The following is a 19,137-nucleotide window of genomic DNA, read 5'->3' as shown; positions in this document are numbered from 1 at the left end:
AAGTTGTATGTACTTAACCATTTTCTGGAGTCCATTTTTCTGGTGCACATGCCGGAAGAGGGATCATTTATAGGAGTGGTCATGTTTAGCAAACCGCTCTGTATCGGTTAGTTTACCTCTCTTTCTCTCTCTCTCTCTCTCTCTCTCTTCCTCCCTCCTTTCCCCTCCATCTCTGGCTCTGGGCCCTGGTGCTTCAGTTCACCATCTTGTATATTGGCAGTTGGTGCTATGTGCCGCATCAGTGATGAACCGTGCAGAAAAAGGCCGAATCATGAGTTTGTCACATGCCCCAGTGGAATCTGAAGAATACATATGCTAGGGTGCAGTGCCTTGGGATGTGTGCTGCCTTGGCTCATTCTATCCCCTTTCCCTCTGTTGAACTACAGATCGGCTCATTATTTCTCCGTTGCCATTGTAGAGCTGGTATCAGGCATAGTTGCTGAGGTCATTTCTGTGGTGGTTTTCTATCTTTATTCTGTGGTGGTGACTAGTCATTAGTGATATAATTTATTTGTATGGCTGGTGCCTTTATTCAGGATGGCTTACATAGCTCCCGGTTTACACCTGACCTAGTTGGGTATTAACTGAGGGAATTCAGAGAAAGTGCCGTGCTGAAAGGTAGAAAGAGGTAAGGAGCGCGCTGATGACAGCAAAAACAGCCAGAAGTGTGTAGAGATCATAAGGCATCTAATGTGTTCATTAAAGCCTTAGTTTTGGTGTGCAGGATTGCATTGCAAGTTGAAGCAGACTTCTACAGAGACCAGTGTTCTGTGACATCTTCCACTGATGACCTTGTTTCACCGGGTTAAGGATGTTTATTCATGCATGCGTGTGCGTGTGTGCGTGTGTGTGTGCATGTGGATAGGAAATCAGTTGGCCAGCCCCCAAAGATTTTCCAGTCATCCTAGAAAGCAGCGTTAATATAGAGTAATACCTTTAACCTTTAGCTCTGTCTCATAATAATAATAATAATAATATGTTGATTGTGTTGATTTATCAAGGAACTAACAATGCTGTAATATTTATATTTTATATTACACAAAAAGACATGATATATTTTTCATGGATTCTCTGCCTCATTCTACCTGCCTCTTCTCTCAGCATTTTTCTCCCACAATTTGAAAATGCCTTATTTTTATTTAGAGGTGTTTTATTGGTCTGGCATTTGACAGTGCAGCCAATTAAATTCACAATTCTGTTCAGTTCACTTCAGCAAAATTCAGACAGGATTTTTTGAACATATTTCCACACTTCTTCCTCACGTTTTGAGTGAGCTGAACTGAATAGAATAAGAATAAGAATTCTCCAACTGTACATGCAACATCCCATTAAGTTATAGGGGAAGACCTACTCTGAAAATATCACATCAGTTCAATTAATTTCCCATATGTTTTATTGGTATTGACTGTAATTGTGTAGTTTCAGAAAAAAAGGTTAAAAAATGTACTTGCGCTGGAGTAATGATCAGCGTCACTGGTAAAACTTTGGCAATTGTTCAGGCTTCTAGTTTTTTGCATTCCTGTTTTATTGAGATTGTTGCTTTTTTCAGCAAAATTCAGATATACCATGTCTCTTCGGCTATAGAAGCTTCTACACAACAGACTGCCAGTGAGCATGTCTCTGATTAGTAGGGATACATTTTCCTTAGGCTTGCTTCATCTAGGGATTCAAATCAAGCCACCCCTGCTCACCAACGATTCAACTCCCAGGCAGAGCAGAAAATGGCTTGGATGCCAATCTGGCTGCAATACAGCTGAAATGACTATATTGGGAACATAAATGTTTGTCTTCCGTGTCAGTACAAAGGGCAAACGTATCAGTATGGAGGCCTTTTTTTTAACTAAATCGGTAATCAACCTGCCTATGTTTTGGCGTCACATTGTTTACAACCATGCTGTGAGGCTATTTGTATTGGACCAGTATTATAATTCTGTTCAATCACTGTGCATATGTGTTACAGGGATGTGGAGCTGGGTGGAGAATACACATACCATGTACTGACCGTGTCTAAAAGAGCAGAGAGCGAACCATCACCAGCGCTAACTCACAAGCTGGGGATGCCGTACTGCGGAGATGGCCGCATACAAAGGTAGGCGCAGTGCCGCACAATCTCGCCCTGATCCTTGAGCGTCCATTTGCGCAGCGGACACTGTTAGGAATGAACGATTGAAGGTTTGTGTTTGGTTTCAGATCGCTGGGGGAGCAGTGCGACGACATGAACTCTGCCAACGGGGACGGCTGCTCCAGCCAGTGTCGGAAGGAACCTTTCTTCAACTGCGTGGGTAAGTCTACGGTTGCCTTTGACCTGTAACACGAACGTGGGAAACCTGCCTGTCTCTGTTCTCTCTGTGCCCATTCAAATGTGGTTTGCCTGTGATTGTTGACAACGTGGAAAGACTTGTTAAAGATTTCCTGTTCTGGATCAGCGGCCCCATGCGGAGGAGCGTTATTCGTGGGACTATCATCCAGGGAGGGTTTTAGTTGACCAGATTTTCCTTGTCTTTTTGTACAAACGTGTCTGTCAGGATCAGCATTGCACCTGCATTAGCTGCTGCTCATTTGGCTGGCAGAGTGTTCTTAATGTTCTCAGCTGGTTGTATTCAGAATTTAAAAAAACATGCTCTGTGGAGAAAAACTTTCCTTTCCTGAATTGCGCCAATCAGCCAAACGGCTCAAACTATGGGCTGGGAGTGATGCTTTATGCTTATGTTATTTTGCCTTGTATTAAAGTTTCTCAGATGTCCTCGTGCTCTGTGAGGTTTAGTGTTTCTGTAGGACAAATACTGTGTGTGTGTGTGTGTGTGTGTGTGTGTGTGTGTGTGTGTGCGTGCGTGGCGTGTGTGTTTGTGTCTGTGTGTCTTTTGGGGAGGGTGCAAAGGCGTAGCCATTAGTCGATGTCAGGAGACGGTGCTAGTCAAGCATTGGAAAAGTTGACTGCAACTGATACAACCCAAATCAATACCCTATTTGGTGGGTAAAATGGAATATTCCAACTTTGAGGACTAAGCTGCAGAGGGGGGCAGTTTGATTAGTCTTCTTCAGATTGATGAGTCAGTGGCAAGGTGTTGTGCGGATGGTTAGTCTCTAGTGGTTCTGCGTCACCCTCTGGCTAGACACCGTGGCGTGGCAGCTGTGAAATTTGCAAAGAACGTGTGAAAACTACATTCTAGTGGGAATGAATCATGTACATTCCATATCGTCTATCAGCTGTCTACAACCTCATACATTCAACATGCCTGTGGAATATTCATGCTAGTGACTATACATGCTTCTCTTCAACTGGAAGCTATGACTCTTTGTAAACTGGACAAAAGAGCCCACTGCATGCTTACTAAATAAATGAGGACTGGATAGGTGCTAAATAGCCAGGACGATCAAAGTAGAGTAAAAACTTTTAACCAGGACACTTCACAGGGACTGGCCCGAAATAAGGAACACTGGAGCACTCTTTGCGTAGGGCAAAAGAAACGCTGTTTTAATGAACAGTAGGGTAGGACTGATGTTTCGACGTCTACATCTTCCTCAGAGTCAGAGTGTATTTTGTGTTTTTTGTGTGTGTGATAGAAAGTTTTGTTAGTGAATTTTGAAAGACTGGGAATATCTGATCCTGGCATCATGAACTTTTCATCCACTCTGTCACAGAACGAGCTCACCCCTCCCGTATTGAAAATTCACTGGTAGCAAAAGCCATCAGAATAATTGGCCAGCTGACTGGGGATGTAATTGTCTTCACATTGCATTTCTATTTTTTCTCAAAAGAAATTGCTCCCAGCTAGTAAATCCTGGGGCTCGTATTTCTCTCTCAAACAGTAATGGCTGTTTGTTTTATTTTACTGTTAGCTGCACAGCTTTGGTCAGTTATCCTTTCAGAAGTGTTAGTAAGGAACTGGAGTGTAAGTGGAAAAAAATTGAGAATTCTTACTGGCCTTTGATATAAGGTCCGTGAACTTGTATTTGAATAGCTGAATGCATGCCCTTGCCTGACCCCAGGCACCTGTGGTAGTACGCTGGCCTCTGAAGTAATGCCATCAGACACCCAACACTACCCTAATTAGCAGCTCTCTCACTTGATGAACAAGGGAGAGTCCTAAACAGGCGGGGGCCTGAACAAGCTTAAATTTTAAAGGGATGAGAGTCAGAATGAGGGAGAGGACCTTAAAGGGGAAGGGATCTGAATGAGTGTGGGAGACTTATATAGGGTCGGGCTGTGAAAAAGCTCAGCCAAGACAGGCCCATGAGAAATTGCCTGTGTTCAGGTGTGACCTTGCTTCTCCCAGATCTAAATGCTGTCTTTTCAGCTCATTTCATCAGATCTTGGGGGATTGGTGGTGCGCTGAATTCATGAGACAGAGAGCTGATCGCAGTCACTATGTCAGTCTTTCTTCTGCAGAAGAACCGCTGCAAAACAGCTGTGCAAAACTGGCACGGTATCCTAATTAGACACAAACAGCAATTTTTCTTATCAGAAAGTTGGGAGAAGAATGATTAAAAAGGGAAAAAAGGAAACAAATTAAAAGAAGCATGAATAAATGAATGAATGAATGAATGAGTGATTTTGACCCCTCATTCCTGCAGGCCTATAGGAAATAGAAAGTGGCATTGTTGTTGCCCTAACTGGCACCCTATACAAGGATAGACATTTTCCAACAGCCACAAATAGGCTGAGCCAAGGTTGTGTGCCTGCTCTGAAATATTTCCAGTTTTTTGTGAGGAAACTGCACACTGTGATGGATAGGGTTGCCAGAGTTAGAATTTGTCAAAACCGGACAACATGAACAACTGAAAGCGTAATTGTGAGCAAGATTGGGAGGTGTCTGAGACTGGGGAAGGTGGGGAAGGGAGTATGGAGCAGAGACCAGCAGAGAGTCATGACACGTGATTTTGTGGTATTACTCTGACTGGACATCGCATTGTTGAAAACCGGACATCTGGCAACCCTACAGATGGACTGAGCATTTACAGCGTTTGTCTGTCCACATGTCTAGTGGCACTGGCCGGGGAGAAGGAGGAAGGATCTGCTGTAGCTGAGAAACCTGGGGATTATAGCCAGAGGCTCTGTAGAGTGATCCACAGTGTTTGAGGGTCCCTGCTGTCTCTCCCCTGCCCTGGGAAACAGCATGCTCGCTCACATGGACCGGCAAGTGAGTTCTGCGCACCCCCTTTAGCTGCCCCCTGGTTTTACATCACAGGAGTGGGAGAGCGCTGGAATTTCGAAGAGCTCTGTCCAACTCGCTCTGCACCCCCCTCTCCACTCCCAAACTCAATGAACTCCTGGGATGGGGGACACAAGTTAACTTCCACATAGCAGATCGGTGCGGATTGACTGGAAAACCCATCTGGCTGTGCCCTACCCCTCTCTTGATCCCCCCACCGTGAAAAAGGGGGCAGATAGATCCCAATTGGCAAAATTATTCAGATGCAGTGAATTCATGAGTTGGATCCAACTCTACTCTGTCAGAGGAATTTAGCTTTTTTCCTTTTTTCCTCATATTTTCTAGCCAGTGTAAATGAAAAGTACCATGTGATAGGAGGCGCGGTTGACGGCTGTGGAAGTGCTGAGTCGGCACTGTGATTTGACTTATTTATTCCCACAGAGTCCCTGACGGGTCGTCAAGTTTTAATGTTTTAGGAGACAATCGAGTGTAGGTGCAGCATGGGGGCTGGAGGCTAGGAGAGGGAGAGAGAAAGAGAGAGAGAGAGAAAGAGAGAATGAGAGAGAGAAGCAGCTGGAGTGGAGTGGAGTCGGCCAGTACAGGAAGCCATGGACCTGATGCAGGAGGAGCCACATCTCAGCCCCATGATGAGGGGCTGCACTGCTCTAAAGAACGTGACTTTGACCACACGTGCAGCACGTTTAGGGTCAGGGTGGACGGGATTGTGTGTGTGTGTGTGTGCGCACGTGTGTGATTTTCCATGCAGATTTTCTGTAGGGCAAATATGAGTTAAATAATATTTTAAGGATTTTAAGTAAAAATTGAATGTTTCAATCTAAAATACAGTGCAGGATCCATACCTCATCACCTTTAATGCTAGTCCATTAAAACTTCAATGCTTACGCTAAGCATTCCAAATAAAAAAAATTAAAAATATGATCCTGTCACTACCCCATCACACCACCTCCACCCCCTTCTCCTTTTGTGATATCAAAAAAGTATTCATGAGTGCTGGGTGCAAATGAATGAATGAAACTTGGCTTGTGTCACGTGAGTGAAGAAAGTTGCTTATCGAAACTTTGCAAGAGTTTCACTCATCCCAAATCTTCCCAGCTATCTGCAACATTGGAGGAGGAAAAGAATCAAGTAAGTCGCACCACACGGGTTTAGCGGTAAATTCACGAGTATTGGGAGCAAATGGATGGTTTTTAGGGCCTTTATTGCCTCTCCACAATCCCGTGCTGCGCGCTCATGGATATTGGCGAGATTTGCGCCTCATGAATGTTTGATCATCATCATGGTAATACGCACGCTCCTCTTGGACCAGGTGTTACTCTTTCTGTTCTGCAGTGGCTATTAGCATTCCATCCATAGACACTAAACTTTTCTTAACCAGGTTTTACTCCTGATTTGTCCTCATATCCAAGCGTGTGCTGTCGGCCACTGCTCCTCCATATTTGATCCACCAGGTGAGCCATGTGGCCATTGCATTGGCAAAGTGCACCTGACGTGCCACTGGAGCAGGCTGGGAGCAAGCAGACTGGAGGTACCCTGTCGATCCGGGGTGTGGCTCTGGATGAGATGAGGACAATTCTACTATCCAAGCATCCCTGAGTGGTCAATTACGCATCACCGTACTGGTTTGCTGGCCAAGCATAGTAGTAGGTTGTTGGGAATCGTTACCCAATGATTTAACAACCTAAATGTGTCTCCTGAAACACCAGTCTGCAGATACTTCATTAGGATCTGATGTTGCTGCATTGAGGAGACTGCTCTTGGCTGCCAGTGGTGTCTGAGGTTTGTGGCGGTTAGGCCTCTTGTTAGTTCCAGGTGTTTTCGCTGCAAAACAGGTCTAGGCAGAGTCTCCAACCAGTCTGCCTGTTTCGCATGTGACTGCCTCTCATTGCACTTATTTTTCTCTTGTGTTGTTCTTGGAGGAATACCCAATCTGACACACCAGGGAGCAATTTGAATGAAGGCATTAAAAATATTTCCGCCAATGTGTATTATTCGGTATTTGGTCTTTTTTTAAAGTTTGGCGCCTGTCACGCGCACAGTAACAAAGTGTCAATCACCGGGACATGTCTATAAACAGGAAAGTGGGGGGAGGGGGGCCTGTGAGGTCCCTCTCTTAGTCCCTTTTCCTCTGCGCCTGGCCCACCAGCTTTTGTGGGGCTGGAGGATGCCCCCTTGTTTTCGCATGGGCCCTGGGGGGTGGCAGGCCAGAGGCAGGGAGGAAAGTGTACACAGATTGATAAGCGGATATCCCGCAAACATGTTTCCTCAATGTCCCACGTGGTTCGACCCCTACTCCCCATCTGCCGTTTGTATAGGCAGAGAGGGGCACGGCAGCAGGCAAATCAGAGTTTGGGCCATCAGCACTTTCCGGAAAATATGATTGGGTGTCTACGTATATATAACTGACACCTCTGGGTAAAAACAAATCCTGCAGCCCCCCCCCCCCCAAGCCAAAACTTTTGGTATTCCATGTACCAGTGAAGGAGTGTAACTGGGAAGAACGTGACCAGCGCTGAATTATGAATGTTTGTATTATTGCTGTCCCATCTCTAACCTCTCTAACCTTTGACACTGCTGGTTTGTCCCTTTCCACCATCCCCTTGATGCATGAGGCAGTCCCTGCCTGTTCCCCTATCCTTGTGTCTGCACAAGTGCTAAGGAGGAGATGGCACATAAAACCTTTACATTTATTTCGAAGCATGTTGAATAGTTGCATTCCAGCCTGTAGCCTATCATTCCCAAGAGCTTGCTGAACACTTTTGATTGACACAGACACACACATCTGGGCATGAGCCATTTTGTTAGACTTGCAAATGTTTTTGGAAGGGTTCCATCTATCAGCCACTGCTTTAGCTATAGTTTTTAATGTATTTGTTCATGTTTTTTGCTTTTTCTTTTATGCTTCATGTTTCAAATCACACTAAAAATGTTTTGTGTCCTCCAGTATGGAATGCCTGAAGCATTTCATGATCAGATAAAAATGACCCTAACAGGGCTTTAAAAAAAAAAAAAAAGTTTTACTGCTTTCTTTTCTTTTGTCATGCATCTCTTAACTCCAAGAGATAAGAACATTAGGTTTTCGTTTTTTTTTAATGTTATGTCTCACTTTCTTGTGAGACATAACTGAATTTGAAGGTCTGAATTCTGCACAGCAACCCTGGTAAAGCAATTTTTCATTGCTAACTATGTTAAAATTTGTCATGGGACCAAACCTCCTCTCGTCCCCTCTCCTCCTCACTTGTTTCTTCTTCACTCCTCTCTTCTCCTTTTACAGATGAACCCAGCATGTGCTATTTCTACGACGGGGATGGTGTGTGTGAGGACTTTGAGAGGGAGACGAGTGTGCGTGACTGCGGTCTGTACACGCCCAGCGGCTTCTTGGACCAGTGGGCCATGTCGGTGGAGGTGTCGCACGAGGAGAGCATGCACTGCCCAGGCGAGGTCGCGGTGGGGTACCCTGCGGTTACCAAGGTGATGCCCCTCCCAAGCTCCTCATGCACTCATTCCGGCACATTCTCATGCATATGGCACCATCTATGTATTTAGTGTAAAATTTGTCAGCCAGGCTGGTGGGAGTATTTAATGCTACAATAGCCACGCTGTCTCATGGCATTGTGCAAAAAAAACCCTACAACAGTCATTTCCACTTCCACGCATCGGCCCCCCCTGCCATGCGGCCAAAGCCCACCCATGTTCCCCGGCAGCACGCCCTGCCCCCATGCAAATAATAACTAAGCTCCCTGTCTGGAGAAAGAAACAAAAGACTAATGATTATAAATGAGCTCTTTCAACCTTGCGCTGTTTAACAAACGTCTCGATCAGAGCTCCACTTGGTCAAGAGGAGGAGATCTCAAGCATTGTGGGTTTTGTCGTAAATTCTGGATAACAAATTATGTTGTTGCTTTGTTTCTCTGTTAGTCTTACTTATGTTGCTCCGTTTCGGTTTCTGTTTGGTGAGCCTCGCCCTCTGGCTTTGCTGAAAAGACATAGGGAATAGAATAAATAGAAATCAAATAAATAAATAGAAATAAATGTAAACCCCAATACCACATTTTACATTTTACATTTCACATATTTAATAATTTATCCCATGCCAGGAATAAGACAGGAGAGCACAGGTCATGGGGTGGGGGCAGGGGTTGGTGACCATGTGACATTTTGGTAGCGCTTCACAGTTCTGCCCACTGTTACATGTTTCATTCAGTCATATCCTATGTATGTACTGAATATATACTGTAGCTGTTTATTTTGGTGTCTGTTTCACTGTAGCCTTCAACACAGTCTTGGGGATTCATATTAATTTAATATCAATGTTATTACATTTTCATCTTAACATTACCCCCGCTAACCCTGTTGTAAAATAAACCTTTTAAAGTAAACTTCCACAAGAAAGAAATGCCGGGTAATCCACCTAAATGACACATTAAGCTGCCAGACATACACATATCTGGCAGCCGGCTCTGGAGTCTGTAGGAGAGCCGCAGTCCTGGTTTGGGCAGCTGTGGAGCTCGGGCGCTTTAAAAGGGATCTACGAAAATGGGTCTGTTTACGCTAAGCATTCATTTCACCTGAGATACACTTTGCATTTCGATTCATTTATCATTCTGTCATCTGCTTCCCCTGACATCGCTCTCATTTTTCCGTCTCAGTCTCACGCCTTCGCGGGCCTCACGCGCTGTAAAATCAAGCGCACCACTAAATGAGTCGTGTCGGGATGCCGTGCTATACCAGCGCTGCTGCGTGTTGTGCCGTTTATGGTGCTGGTTCAATGCTTTAAGTACCGGCGCTATCCAGCTTGTTTCATGCCTGTCCCACACCCCATGTGCAAAGGACGTGGGCACAGGGAATGTGGGATTTCCCTGTCTCCTAAAAAAGCATTTTTGCTTCCTTTACCTAAGTGCAAACCAGTTTTTTTTTTTAAAGTTTACATGCCATATTTTATACGCCACACAGAAAATGCGATGAAAATGCTGGCGGTCATTGTTAAGTTATGCATCAATCGCTTCAAGGGTGAACTTGCGAATATTGTATATTGCACAAGGAGGAAGCGCATTGCGTGTCCTGTCCTGTTTACTCTTTCCTGTGGATTTATTGTGAGGCTAGGCTTAAGGGTTTCTGAAATGGCACGTTTGACCAGGTTGTTTTCATTTCTCTTTGATGGGCCTCAGGATCCCCCAGCTTCATTTCCGAGCTGACAGGGCACTTCCTCTTGCAGAAAATTTAATGGGGAGATCAGAACCGTGAATATATCATTCAGATAATCTCTAGTGAGGTTTTCAGAGGAAATGTATTATTCAAAGAGCTTGTTTAGAGATTTTTGTAATGCCATGGTGTGTTTACAGGGTTTGACGGAGGGGGAAAATCTGCCCCATTGATTACCTTTAACTGCAGCGGTGAAGGGTTTGGCTCAGCCTCACCCGCTCTTGAAGCTAAATCTAATCCGCCAGCTAAACCAAAGAAAGAAAACAAAACCTGACATAATGAGTCAGGAGATGATTGGTTTACAGCAGTGAAACAGTTTCCCATTTGCCAAGCGATAATATCGACTGCAGCGCTCTCTCATTTCTTCGTGGCAGCCGGTCACACGGTGTGCTGACTGAGAGCGCCACTGCTGCTTGCTGCAGCATCCAGGGACATAGAGCAGCGTAGCATGTGTAGAAGCACACATCCAGTGGGATTTTACTCTCTCACTCGCTCTCTCCATCCCTCTCCTCCTTATTTTCCTCTCTCCCCCTCTCACTCTCCCCCCGCGGACTCTCTGAGGCATTACGTCAGTTTTCTCCATCCCTGCGTTCTAATTTTGTAACCGGTTTCATTCAATTTTCATGACGTATTTATAAGGAAAAAAGGCGTTATGAATCCGCTCCCGCCTTCTTTTTGCCCCAGTTCCTGCCTGCGTGTGCTCGGTGTGGGGGGAGGTGGGGAGAGGCTAGTATCCCATGCTACACGCTCACTCAGAGCCACCGAGGACCTCATATCGCTATTACAATCCTACAGATGTGCCATTAGTTCCATGTATAATTGATGGGCGTGGAGACGAGTGCTGTGCGTGTGTTGCTGACGGCTCTCGCTGCTTCGCGCCGCTGAGCACGTGCTCTGGGATGCAGAACCTCCACCCTTCACCCTTCACTGTGCTTTTTTAATGGTTTCATTCATGGCTGGAGACGGAGAAATTACAGTGGGAGCCATTACAGCACTATGCCTGTCTCGCTCATTCACAATCCATCAAACCAGTGAAGTGAAGGAAATTATATTTTTATATACTTTTTAAAGTATATTTTCTATATAACTTACAAATTCAACATGAATGCAGGTGGGGCCAGCTCTAGGCAAAGATGGCAAGGGTAGTTGCATAGGGTGGCATTTGTATGGGGGGCGCCAAATGAAGGGGATAAATAAAATAAAAATCCAGGCATTGCATTCATAATAGTCGCCAGCGTGAGAGTCGGCAGTCCCTCCAGGTGTGCAATCTCAGTTGCAGATTTGGTCTGGGCTGCATGGTCAGTTGACGTCCATATTATAACAAGGCCAGGCCCACAGCAGGGAAACACAGATACTGTCTCCAATTCAATGGAAATAGGCCAAATGTGTCATCGATTAACAATATTTAGTTTTTATTGTTTTTTAGGATCCTTATATTCCGAATAACTTGCTTTTTGAACAAAGGCCATTCATCCGAAGATCATAACTGGAGTTAGGATGTTTGCGCTGTACATAGTGTACACAACGTGTGCATGTTTTTGGTGCTCATACCTGTTCACAGTGTTTGTGCCATCTGCTGTAGGAAGTTGCCTCTTGCAGCCTCAAACATCTGCTGTTGACAAATACTTTATGCGCCAGAACAAGACAGTGAAAATTTTTTCTTAATTCTTTCTTTTGTAGGAGAGTTTAGCACTTTTTGTCAAGTATAAATTATGTTAGTAACTTTGAATATCATGTCCTTTGAATCATACAAGGGGTCCATTTTGATCTATGCTAAAGGACCTATTTATTATTAGTACATGCAGTTTGGAGAGAAGTAGCTAGTTTGTCACAGTAAAACAAAAACAAAAAAAGTTAAATCAACTTTATTAAGTGAAAGTGTCATAAAAGGCAACAATTTTCAGATGGAATTTTTTGATTGGTGCTGAACTGTTTTTCAGTGGAGTTCAATGAAACTCTAATTGATGCTCTCACCGTCTGAAGACGTACCTTCATTCAATATGTGGAGTTCCAGCTGAACCACGAGTGGTATTCAGTGAGACAAATGTTTATTTGGATGCAAATGAAGGCCGATTAGAAACAGCTGTCTTTGCCCAACCCTCCACCCGCCTGCTGCTATTTTCCTGCTACTTCTCTACCTTTTAATTGTTTTTCACCTGAAGAGCCAAGCTGCCTGATTTTATTATATATATATATATATATATATATACGTATAATATTTTGTTCCCCTCATATTTTAAGTCACATACATTTTTGTTTCCCTGTCTCTAGTGAATCAACTTAGACACTGCCTTTAAAATGCATACATTGCATACACTCAGGGCCACCATCGGAGGGGACACCCGGGTACATTGCAGAAGGAGGAAGAGGAGGAGGGGAGGGAAATGGTTTGTGAACTTGTGATAAATATTATTGTCTTCGGCCCAGGAATAATATAAAAATCTTTCCCTATTTTTGGTCTGGAAATTTCACCTGGAAGCCCAGAATACACACAAATATATGTAGGCACATGCATTCATCAAGCTTTACAATATATTCCACAGGCAGACAACATGGAACACAGTCACAATGACAACAATACTTGAATGAATAGTAACAGCCGGTTTGCCTTTTATGTGGCAGAAAGTTCTCAAATTTTGTTGTATTATGGATATGAATTTGAGCTTCCCTTTTGGAGATTTCTGTCTTTTTGAGATGTTGATCATAACTTTTGTTCTTTTGTCTTTAAAATTGTTAGAAAGAAAATGGAAGTATTCTGTTGTGAAATAAGAAAATCTGCAATATTTATTATTCTATGTGAGATCTGACACACTTCCAGAGTCTGAAGATATTATCTTGCAGTGACAGGATACATTGAGGATCTTCTGCCAAGAAATACCATTCTGTTTAATATTTATTCGTATCTGAGTCCTCTGCTCTATCCAAGCATGTCACAAGGCTTTGACTTTTTAAACACTGCAAATGCACTTCAATAGTGGTTTAATTTTATCTGGATTAAGTGCTGGTAGATGTGAATGCTCTTTTTGGTCACTTTTTCACTTCGAACATTGCGTGTAAGGAAAAAATAAGTTAAGACATTGGAGGGAGAAGGGAAGGGCAGGACTATTGAAAATATTTTGTGGGATTTGACAGAATGTCATATTGAAACTATTTTTCTGTTCTGATATTGGCTTAATTAAAAAGAAGTAATAATGAAAACAAATATATATAAATATGTGAAATGAAATGGCAGGCTGTGAAGCTGACCTGAGGGAGCCAGGTGTGCGTTAAGCGGGAGACAGTATCTGAGGAAGTTATTGCTTTCCTGACTGCTATCTGAAGTAAGAGGCATGCAGTAGCATTCAGTTCAGATCTGATCAGATCTGCCTGGTTTGGGACATTGTCAGGTGGTAGCATCTGTCAACATGCACAAAGGAAGTAGGCCAATCGCATTTCTCAGAGTTTTCTAGAGATCAGGGTGTACCTCACCCAGGGGGTACTCTGACCTGCGGGTTTTGCTCTGCTATGATTTATCTAGCCAGCTGGTTTCATGTAGAGACATAGATTAAAGAAGAGGTGGGCTTGTGAGGTGGAGACTGTTCAGGACTTCATGTACAAACATTGGTGGAAACATGGCATCCAAAGATTTGTTGTCTTCAGAGAAAGATCTTAAGCAAGATATGCTGTGTCTTTCACTAAGATTTAATTTGCTTGTTGACCTGGCAGACAGTTGCTGTCAACTCCTGAGGTTTGTGGAAGCGTACCTCAACGCAGATAACTGTCATGTGACTGGCGCATGTTGTATCACGCTCAGCCAACACTATAATATAAACACTATGAACAGCCAGCATTTGTCCTCCCTCTTTTAAAAACTTAGGAGCACATTTGCTGATCCAGTTTAATTAATTAATATATGTATTAGAAGAGGACAAAGTTTGGCGGTTTATTTTGTTTACAACCAACATTTGTCCTCTGTCTTTCGAAAAACGAGGAGCATATTTTCTACTCCATTTCATTAATTAGTATATGTAAGTAGAACCTGTTCAGAGTGATTTAAAAAGCCACAGTGCACAGATTTGTAAAGAACAGGTGATAGGAGCCTTAGGTGCCCAGACGTTGGCATCTCTTCAGACAGACACCAGCAGTTTGGCAGGTCTTGTGCCATCTTCTCAGTTGGACTCCACCTTGATGTGTACTCTCCTGTTCTCCTTTGTGTAGCAGTAGGGTGGGACTATGGAATTCAGAACAACGTATCTATGGTAGCGGTAACCATGGACACATCCAGTCTCTCCTCTACACCCTACTGGGAATGCTCCGCTGCCAGATGTGGCTGCAGCGCATGCCAGAGTCCTGGGGCTATTTCCCTCTTTCTTTCCATGACTGCAAGGCCTTGTGGGATATCTCCTGTTCAAGGCTGTAATACTTCTCCACCAGGCCCGAGAGCCCAAGGCAGTCACCCCCTGACCCTAGAGCACAGCCGTCTGCCTTGCAACATGGCTGCCCGAGGAAACCGTAATGCACTGTAAAAGCACGCCACCGAACCTGCCAAGCCCATAAGCGGGTGAGAAATTATATAACACAGAGTACAAGCCTTGTACTTAGGAACAAAAATATACACACCACCACCGTATGTAACAGCTTAGTTGCTTGCGGTTTCCCTCTCTGAAGCCAATCAGCATTTAGCTGGCCAAGATAGACATTCCTCCCCAGCACAGTTCATGCGCGTGGTCTCTGCTTTTTATAGAGGATGGTGCTAGAGCATGGGGGGTTGAGTAGCACATGCTTTCTGTCACACACATGCACGTGCACACACACACACATGCACTTCTAAGACTGAACACGTTGACTAAGTTTAATGCCAACTACAGCCACTGTCAGTTTCACACCATTTACTGTAAAAGTCATCTCATAAAAAACACCTTTTCAACGTACAAAAATGCCAAGTTACTCAAAAGTATTCATATCAAAATGACGCCAAGTTACGGTACTACAAACAATATAGGCTATCTTACCTCACCGAAATGACATAAGATGTATTTCAAAGCAATGCTACCCAATATTTCCTCAATTCTTTCAAGTCACTGTGCGGTGGCGTATAAGTGTAAAACGTATCAGAAACGCATATGAAATATGCCCAGTGTATGTACTCACGGATTTGACGTCCATCCAACGAGCATTGACTGACAAAATAATCAGCAAGCCCGTAGAATTATAACTCCCTAGGTCGCAACTTGTGTAGCCTTCTGTCCTGCTCCGTTGTCTGTTATTTCATGGAGATGCACTTTTAGTGTTTGTAAGGTTTATAAGGCATTTTGATAGGCTTATCTGCAGGTAGGAATCCTCTTTGCTGTTTTGCTAAACTAGAACCGGAAAACATGATAGTGGAGAATAGGAGCAGACGCATGTCCCAGCAGGCTTTGCATATGAGAAAATAACAACAGTGTGAGAGAAATTAGGATGAAATGATGAAATTGTGTAGTTGAAACAATATGTTTTTAGCAGAATGGGCATGTAGGTGAAGGTTGACATGATCACGGAGTATAGTGCGAAGTAAATGGAATGACCATGAGCGAGCTTATATTCCTTATTGAACGATATATATAACAGTCGCTATAAAGTGCCAGCTGTTAAAGTGGGGGGTTAAGTAACGTGTGAAATCTATTGCACTGCTGTGTTTTTTTCAGTGCTAGTAGTTATAATTATGAGTGAATCATGTTTTTAAATGTAATGTTTTAATGGGGAGTTGCAGAACGTACATACGTAGTAATTGTTTGTATGTGGCTAGATAGAGAACAGGGCGAGGTAACATGAATGTAGAAACGTGGCGTTTGCTGATAAGAAGGTTTTGTACAGTAGCCAAGTGAAGAAATGTAGTTAGTAGAAATGGCACAGCTGTGAACTGGTGTAACTTTTTAATAAAAGAAATACATTTGCCGTCATGAAATGCATATGGGTGGCCATGAGTGAGTTTTGGTAAAGCAAATATAAGCGTAAGAGAACGTTAGTGTAAAAGAGTAAATTATCTGCCTGAGGACGAGGCGGGATTCAATTGTTCAACCGGAGGTTTACCAGTCTGTCAATTTGTTAGGGCAGCACCATGACATAGCTATGCAATGCGTGAAATATCATTAGCAAACCTGTCCGTGGTTTTAAAGAAGAACACAGGCGAGTTAGCACAGAAGAGCTCCTGTTGAATCCGTATGGCTTTGCAATATTGCAGCCGGTTACAATTGAACGTGCAGACGGTACGTCATAATACAGTTCGGGGAACGGCTGGTAGATGTGGTGCAAAAGCAATAATTGAGAAGTAGTAGACAATTATTAGTGAGGGTAAAAGCAGGTTAAAGAAACGCGTTCCTAGCTGGGCTTGAACCTCGGACCCTGTGTTCCCAAGACTGTAACCTTACCCACTAGGCCACAGGCAGACTAGCTGTTTGTACTGAAAATGTTTCAGAGTAAAAAGGTATGGGTATTTTGCGTGTGTATGCGAGTTTTTCATTGGGTCGTGTAGGTGAAGATTTGGCGGGTGTCGGTAAAATGTCCAATGGGGAGACATGTTATTAGTGGGATAGGCGGCAGGAAAAATAAGAATGAGAAGAAGAAGAAGTAGAAGAAATAGAAGAAGAAGAAGGAGAAAACGCAAAATCCCCTTAGTTTGGGGCTTTATTGTGTGGGCATGTGAAGTTGTTTATGAAATCTGTCTGTTTAAATGGGGTCAGAATGTACAGAATTTAATGTTTTTAAGGGCTGAGTGTCTGTGGCTGTTGTGGTTATTTCTGTGGGGAACCCTGAAAAGTGCCAAACTCTCGGTGCTGTATAGGTATTTTAGAATTCTTATAACTTAGTACAGTCAAGGATTTCAGTTTCCTGCCACTTTACAGAAGGCTTACTGTAGAGGAAACTGCAGCGGGGGGGGGGGGGGGGGGAACACTTTATTAATCAACAAAGTGCAAGGACATTCATTTGATTATCTCTCACTGTATTGATTGGCCATGGTATATTTAAAGACAGCCAGTAGGGGAATTAAATGCCCTGACAGAGATATTGTTTATTATAACAATATCCAGATGCCTGTCTGAGCAACAGTACGATGTTGCATGGTGGACGGAACTGTGGGTCTACACTTGCCAAACCTGAAGGCCTCCGGTTTGATTCCCAGGTAGTGATTCAGCCAAAGTTCTGACATTGATGCCTTTAATCAAATAGCAATTTCTGCCTTGCCTCATACAGGAAAAAAAACAACAACAAAAAAATAAAAAAACTAATCAAACTGGATATATAAATATGTAAGCTATGTCAGAAACACAGGGTAATGGGCTGCTAAGCAAATAAATATGGTTACATATCCAAAACTAAGTACACAATCTGGAGACCATTTATACTACTGAGAGTGCACGGGGGCAAATCAGGTCAAGTGCATAGCAGCAGGTGCCAACCCAGGATTTGATCAACCCCCCAGCCTTGTGTCAAAATCATCAGCCTGCTGTGTGGTTTTAGCAAACTGGACTCCCTTCCAAATCTTCATCAGCCATCTCTCTGTGTTTTATTGTCATGTGTTCAAAGGTGACGCAACAGATTATTGCAACAGAAGGTCAACTGTGGTAATGCCTAGTAAATCGCCAACTCGTCTTTTTAAAGATGCAGGGGCCTAAGTATGTTGTTTCTGGATGTCAGAATCAGTCAGCAGGTTTCCAGCAGCTTTGCGTTGAATGATGTAATTGTTTACAGAGATTGTTCCAACAGGACAGCTTCAGGCTCTGCAAGAGAAAAATCTGTTAATTTTACACTTCCTATGTTGGACGATGTGTATGTATATATATGCATATTTCAAATGGGACTATTAAGAGGAGTACTTTCATATGGAACAGGCCTTCTAAAGTCACACTTTGTGGCTGTTAAGTTGGCCATTGATGGTTTTGGAGGGACATTAGTCCAAGTTCACTCATGTAAAACAAGAAGTGTAAAAATAGACTAAAACCATGTATTCAAAATGGACAAAATGAATGTAGAATGCTAAAGAGTATGCAGATTTTCTTTTTCTGTACTGAAAAGATAAACAAATCACATGCTCTATGTGATGTTTACATTTATACTCTTTGATTTTACTGACAGTGAAGTTAAGCCATGGCTTGTAGAAATGTTATGGATTGGCTTATTTTTGGCTCGGAGTGCTGGGGAATTTACATTTAAAAAAAAAAAAAAATCAAAGAATCGTAAACAGGGCAGAGAGTCCATTTAAGGTTGAGTAAAAACAGGAGAGAATGCTGCCTTGGCAGTCTAGGAAGCATTGTGCTCAAATAGCCTCAGCCTCACACAGGATTTTATGCACACACACTCTCTCACACACATGCACACACACACACACACACACACAAACAAACACAAGAATGCTGGCAAAGCATTGCAAAACCAGTACCTGGTGAAAACAATCAGCAAATGGTTATAGTCCCTAAATACAGAGAGTCTAATACTCTGTCACATGACCCAAATTCTTACATAGAGCCTAACACATAGGTCACATAACCTAAATGTAGAGATAGAGCCGTACATGTCACTTGACCCAAATGCATCAATTGAGCCTAACATACTGTCACATAACCCACATGTACAGCTAGAGCCTTACACATGTCACATGACCCAAATGCACAGATTGACCCTAACACACTGTCACATAACCCAGATGTAGTGCTCGAACCTTACACATGTCACATGACCCAAATATACAGATTGAGCCTAAAACACACTGTCACATGGCCCAAATACATAATCTGAACCAAACATACTG

General features: G+C 43.3%; 1 protein-coding gene across 1 annotated transcript in view; it reads left to right on the top strand.

The window, feature by feature from the left end:
• Positions 1-19,137, top strand: part of LOC135233733 (pappalysin-1-like) — a 159,522-nt gene that overhangs the window by 62,794 nt on the left and 77,591 nt on the right. The window contains exons 8-10 of the mRNA XM_064297537.1: positions 1,961-2,089; positions 2,191-2,282; positions 8,446-8,642. Of these exons, the coding sequence (XP_064153607.1) occupies positions 1,961-2,089; positions 2,191-2,282; positions 8,446-8,642 (418 nt within the window). The remainder of the gene's footprint in view (positions 1-1,960; positions 2,090-2,190; positions 2,283-8,445; positions 8,643-19,137) is intronic.

This window comes from Anguilla rostrata, chromosome 10 (assembly GCF_018555375.3).
Source record: "Anguilla rostrata isolate EN2019 chromosome 10, ASM1855537v3, whole genome shotgun sequence".
In the NCBI taxonomy this organism is placed as follows: Eukaryota; Metazoa; Chordata; class Actinopteri; order Anguilliformes; family Anguillidae; genus Anguilla; species Anguilla rostrata.
The sequence above is the reverse complement of the archived record's forward strand: the minus strand, read 5'-3'. Positions and strand labels throughout refer to the sequence as shown.